The 6,308-nt window shown below is 38.4% G+C and overlaps 1 protein-coding gene across 5 annotated transcripts in view; it reads left to right on the forward strand.

Moving 5' to 3' along the window:
• Window positions 1-6,308, forward strand: part of nav2a (neuron navigator 2a) — a 273,752-nt gene that overhangs the window by 238,732 nt on the left and 28,712 nt on the right. For 4 of the 5 annotated variants that reach the window (XM_089130002.1, XM_089130008.1, XM_039658975.2 and 1 more), the window contains 3 exons: window positions 14-710; window positions 2,705-3,121; window positions 4,659-4,724. In XM_089130002.1, the coding sequence (XP_088986128.1) occupies window positions 14-710; window positions 2,705-3,121; window positions 4,659-4,724 (1,180 nt within the window). The remainder of the gene's footprint in view (window positions 1-13; window positions 711-2,704; window positions 3,122-4,658; window positions 4,725-6,308) is intronic. The other variant, XM_089130019.1, reaches the window with a different exon arrangement.

Genomic DNA, 6,308 nt, shown 5'->3' on the forward strand with positions numbered 1-6,308 from the left:
TCTTTTCCAATAGGTAAAACAGATGACGCTAAGGTCTCAGAAAAAGGCCGTATGTCTCCCTCTTCCAACATCGTCCAGCATTCTTCCTCGGACGCCGGCCGAAGCAGCGGAGACGAAGCCAAGAAAACACCAGCAGGTCGAGTCCCCACAAGCACATTCGGTTTCAAGAAGCCCAACGGCGTCCACACCGTGGGAACCACCTCCAGCATCACACTGGTCACAGCGAGCGGCGCCACCATTACCAGCGGCTCCGCCACCCTGGGCAAGATTCCCAAATCCTCCGCACTTCTGGTTGGTGGGAGAGGGTCTTTAAAAGGGCCTGTGGATGGTTTATTGCCCCCTCAGGAGGATGCCTACCTGTCCCCCAGTGCTCGTTCAACACTGCAGTACCGCAGTCTTCCTCGACCGTCCCGCTCCGGAGCCGCGGCCCGCAACGGAAACCGATCGTCCACGAGCAGCATCGAGTCGAGCCTGAGTGCCCGGACGCCCGCCCTTACCACCGTCACAGCCAATAAGCCGAGAGATTCCGCTCCTAAAACCAACGGGCACGTAATCCAAGCCAATCAGACGGACAAAGAGAAGGGCGTGACTTCAGAGATGGACAACCTGAGATCCAGTCCGATTGTTTCGGGAGGAGGGGCTGCTACTATTCCTCAGACAGCGAGGCAGGGGAACAAGTACAGTGAGGTCTCGTCCCCTACATTGCGAAGGTACAAACAAGTTCAACATACCACAGAATCTCACCGAGTTTTCATTGACGCTTCCTCAATTAATGGCTCTATTCATCTTCTTACAGTACATAGGCAAACATGTGAAAGAAGGAATGAGTTTTTGCAAGCAGTTAGCGTCTTTCTGAATCTGTTCACTTAACCTGCTTTATGACAGTTATAGATCACGACTGTTTGGGGTGGCTGCTCGTGTTATTGATTATTTGAATCTTTTCCCACTATTTTTAAGGATAGAAACATGCTTTTTTTCTCTTCAGCTTCATGGGTTGAAAGGGACATAGTGAACATTAAAGGTTGGACATAAAGAGAAGTATGGCTTTGCGAGTATCAATCATATTTAGTATACTTGCACATTGCTCATACTTTGGTGTTTAACTCATGCATGTTTGTGTTATGGACTTCAGAATTCTTTTATTTCGTTTTTTATGGATGATAAATAGAGGGGGGATTCCCATAGACTTACATTGAAGGAAAGACCTAGAGACAAAAATTATAGATCCCGATACACAACACCATTCATATGTTTTGTATCAAAAAGTATTTTGTTAAAATACAGTCAAACTAAAAATTATTCAGACATCAGATTTTTTTTTACTAGTGGGTGCAGGACACTATAGTTCATTTATGTAAGTGAGGATTGCAAAATAAAGTAAACTGTGACATATTATACCCAAAAATTGGACTACCAATTTTTTTATACCCATAAAGTGGACTACCAGTAAAATGTATTAAGAAATTTCGGACCAAAATGTATTCAGACACTTTGCCCTGACCATTTTTTTCTTTAATTGCTAATGTGACCTTTTTACACCACAGATTGAACAAAGTGAAGCATTGCTTGGTTATTTGTTGACCTAAATTGGTATTCAACCTAATTTATTTGTGACAGTCTAAGAGAAGGAAGGCCAAAACCAGTGAAATATCAACTGATTTGTGACCCTGGATCACAAAACCAGTCAGAAGGGTCAATTTTCTGAATTGAGATTTATATAAATAAGCCCTACATCCTAACAAACCATAAATCAACGGAAAGCTTATTTATATAAATCTGAGGGTGCAAAAAAATCTAAACATTGAGAAAATCGCCTTTAAAGTTGTCCATTTCTGTTCGTGATTTTGCAGCATTCACTCACAAAAATATATATTTACAGTAGGATATTTACAAAATATCTTCATGAAACTTGATCTTTACTTAATATTCGAATGATTTTTGGCATAAAAGAAAAATTGAAAATGATGACCCAAAGTGTTTTTGCTATATACCTGTGCGACTTTGACTGGTTTAAACTATAGCGAATAAACTGATAATATGAGAAATACTGACGGTGTCCGAATGAATTTCGGTTTGACTGTAATTGTATTTTAATTAGAGCCAGACCGATATATCGGCCGATATTAGGCATTTTCCATAATATCGGTTTCGGCAGTAATAAATGGCCGATAAATGAATATTTAAAAAATAAAATAAAAACGGACGAAACACGCTTTAATCATCTCTCCTTGGCCTGTTATATTGAAAATGTATGTTTTACAATTTGCAGTATGATGTTATCTATTGCTAAATTATGGCTCATCATAGACTAGCTAACCACAAAGCAAGCTAATGCCACTATCATCAGTGGAAGACCGCTATCGTTAACATTAATGAGCTTGGAAACCACAATGAACTTTTTCTGCCTAAATAAAGTAATTATTACTGTATTTATAACTAGCATATCTCTAGTTACAGTCCCTGCATAAGTTATACTTGCGAGGAGTGAACACTTAGACATAGAGAAAAACTATCAAACGTATCTTGTGCAGAAAAGTTAGCTTTTTCTTTTACACGTGTGTGAAATCCAACAATATTTAATAAGAAAAAAATATCGGCCGATATATCGGAATATCGGATTTTAAAACCCAAAAATATCGGTATCGGCCTTCAAAATCCTTTATCGGTCGGGCTCTAATTTGAATCAATTCTCTGTTTCTCTCAGACTTTTCGGAGGTAAGGCTGCCAAGCAAGCCCCAGTCACCACTGCAGAGAGCATGAAAAACTCTGTGGTCATCTCCAACCCCCACGCTACCCTTGGGCACACCCAGTCCTCCGGCGGGCCCTTGGACTCCCCCTCCACAGTGCCAGGTAGTGGCAGCAGCAGTCCCCTGTACGGGGGTCGCGGCGCCAGCGTAGGAGGCAGCGAACAAGCTTCGAGCCCTGGTTCGGTGTACTCCACGGGCACAGGGACCTGGGGAACCACCATCAGCAGCTCTTCGGCTCTCGGGTACCCCTCCGTGAGCAGCATGCACACCAGCAGCGAGTCCATTGACATGTCTGTAGGCAGCGGGCATCACCGTGAGGACGTTCACCCGGCACTGATGAGAACGGGTAGTGCCAAGACGGGCATGTCAGAGAGGTGAGTCTGGAAGAGAGTAGGAAAAAACTGTTTTTTTTTGGTCTGGAATATTGAAATATTTTGATGTATAATTCAGAATTTATAGTTTGGTAACACTTTAGTTTAGGGTCTAGTTCACACTATTAACTAGTTGATATATTTCAAAGATATTGGCTGTTTATTAGTTCTTATAAAGCACTTATTAATGCCTTAAACTGAATGACCGTAATGCAACCCAATATTTAAACTCAACTACCTTACTAACTATTAATAAGCAGTAATTATGAGTTTATTGAGGCAAAGTTCGTAGTTAATAGGTAGTTAACAATGAGAATTTGACCCTGAACTAAAATGTGACCTATAGTTCTAATCTGAATTATGTTTGTGTTATTTTGAATTCGAATCAGTTTTTTAATTCTACAATGTCACATTTGCACTGCACAAATATCTGTGGGTGTGACTATGAATCGTCTAAATTATTATTTCCTTATTTTAATCACTCCTAACTTATTTTAAATGGCAATAGAAGAAGAGACATGACAGCTGCAGTCTATAAATTTGAATTAGAATTCTTAATCAGAATGCGAACACAAATTAGAATTCTGTTTTTGATTCACATTCTGATTCGGAATTACTAATTTCAGTTCATATTTTCTATTCAGTTTGTTGAAACATCACACATATCGGTAGTTCCACCTGGTTATGACCTCTGGGAAACGTCTGAATTCAGAATGAAAACCAGTAAACGTTTTTCAATTCAGATTGTGGTCACACTAATTTATTTAATTGTTGTACTTATAATTTGCTGAATTACGATAAATTATAATTTAGTCATGATTTTAAAAAAAAAAATATATATATATATATATATATATATTCTGAATATCCACATACACACTACAAGGTTTTAGGAGGGACAACCCCATTTAAATGCTGTGAATCCTCTAAATATTCTGTATTTTAGTGATACAGGAGTCAGTCATGAAATTTTGATATAATTGGCATAGTGATAACTGTTGGAAAAGAGGTGTGCAACTTTATTTAGCAGCAGTGTGTGCATACTTTACTGAATCCGAATCCAAATCAGAGTTCAAATGAAGTTTAAAAAGTTTAAATGAAACAAGCATTGTTCTATCACAGTGCTCAGAAAAACCTTTCAAGGAATAGTTCACTTAAAAATGAAAATTCTGTCATCATTTACTCACCATCAAGTTGTTTCAAACTTGTAATAATTTCTTTCTTCTGCTGAACACAAGGAATATATTTTGAAGAATGTCAGTAACCAGACAGTTAATGGACCCCATTGACTTCCACAGTAAGAAAAAACTTCTATGGAAGTCAATGGGGTCCATCTACTGTCTGGTTACCGACATTCTTCAAAATATATTCCTTATTGTTCAGCAGGAAATTCATACAGGTTTGAAACAACTTGACAGAATTGTCAAAAAATGTGTGATATTGCAGTGTGGAAGCCTCTTTGGGTGTCTCTAATTCTGTATTCATCTCTTCTCCAATGATCTTTTTCTCTACCAACCCTCTCCCCTCTACATTCCCCAAGTCCCCTCTCCTCTCCCTCTGCGAGTCCTAAATTCAGCCGTAACACATTGCCACGGAAGCAAGACAGGTAAAATGTCCCATAGCTTCTGGGTCCACTTCTGCTGCTTTTTAATACTGACATGGCTTTGTGTCTTTGTGTTTGCGTAATTTTATACAGTAGTTTTAAAGACTCATTAAAAATCTAAATTGCGGTTTTGTTCTTAGTTTTGAGGTCATGTGAGGTCACCGTAATTTTGCCAAGTAAGACATGTCCCTGCATCAACATATTGTGTTGATCCTGAAACAACATTTTTTTTCCCCCCGGAAATGTCCTCCTAACCCTATCCATACCCCTACCTGTAAGTCATCCCTGAAATGACAGATGAATAACACTGATGTAGAAGCATCTAACTCTGGTTGTAAGCAGTGGTGGAATGTAACGAAGTACAAATACTTTGTTACTTTACATTTTTCACGTATCTGTACTTTACTTAAGTAGAATAAATAGCGCCGACTTTTTACTTTCACTTTGTTACGTTTTGCAGCAATTATTGTACTTTCACTACATTTCTACAACTTTCTGTTACATTTTCTGATCAGTTTTTCCCCTGCCAAAACGTCATCCTGACCGTCTCGTCGCATGTTTGTCTCACCAGTGAAGTTTGATTGTCATAGATATATCAACCCGGTCACACTTAATGCGTCTCTATACGCGAAAAGAAAAAAAATGCTGGGTTGTTTTAAGCCAACTTTGGGTCAAATATGGAGAACCCAAATGTTGGGTTGAAACTGTAATTAAAAAAATTAAGCCAATGGCTGGGTTTGTCCATGTTTGACCCAAAGTTGGTTTAAAACAACCCAGCAATTTTTAGAGTGGATGCGGAATAGTATGGCAAGCCAAGAGGTTCAGAATTACACCATAAATGAATCATGTTTATATTAGGAGTGTTGGGTTGAATGAGTTAGAATTAACTCTTCTATTATTAATCATTAGAATATAGACATTAAGAGAATACATTGTCAAGTACTTTTACTTTGAATACTTAAAATACTTTTAAAATCAGGCACTTATTACTTAAAGGAGTAGTTCACTTAAAAAAAACAAACAAACAAAACTTTTGCTGATAATTTACTCACCCCCATGTCATCCAAGATGTCCATGTCTTTCTTTCTTCAGTCGAAAAGAAATTAAGGTTTTTGATTAAAACATTCCAGAATTTTTCTCCATATAATGGACTTCATTGGGAACCAAACGGTTCAAGGTCCAAAAGACAGTTTCAGTACAAAGGGCTTTAAACGATTCCAGACGATGAATAAGGGTCTTATCAAGCGAAACGATCGCTCATTTAAAAAAAAAAACAAATAACAAATTTTACGTTTTATAAGCTCAAATGGTCGTCTTGCTCTGTTCTGTGATGTGCGTTTGTGACTCTCCGGTTCAAACTCGTTCATTGAATGAACCGAATGACTCTGAAAAAGATTCATTCATTTTGATGAACAAGTTCGAACAGGAGAGTCGCGAACGGCTTTTGGACCTTGAACTGTTTGGTTCCCATTGAAGTTCATTATATGGAGAAAAATCCTGCAATGTTTTAATCAAAAACCTTAATTTCTTTTCGATTGAAGAAAAATGACATGGACATCTTGGATGACATGGGGGTGAGTAAATTAT

Source organism: Pimephales promelas, chromosome 1 (genome assembly GCF_988280905.1).
Source record: "Pimephales promelas chromosome 1, fPimPro1.hap1.1, whole genome shotgun sequence".
In the NCBI taxonomy this organism is placed as follows: domain Eukaryota; kingdom Metazoa; phylum Chordata; class Actinopteri; order Cypriniformes; family Leuciscidae; genus Pimephales; species Pimephales promelas.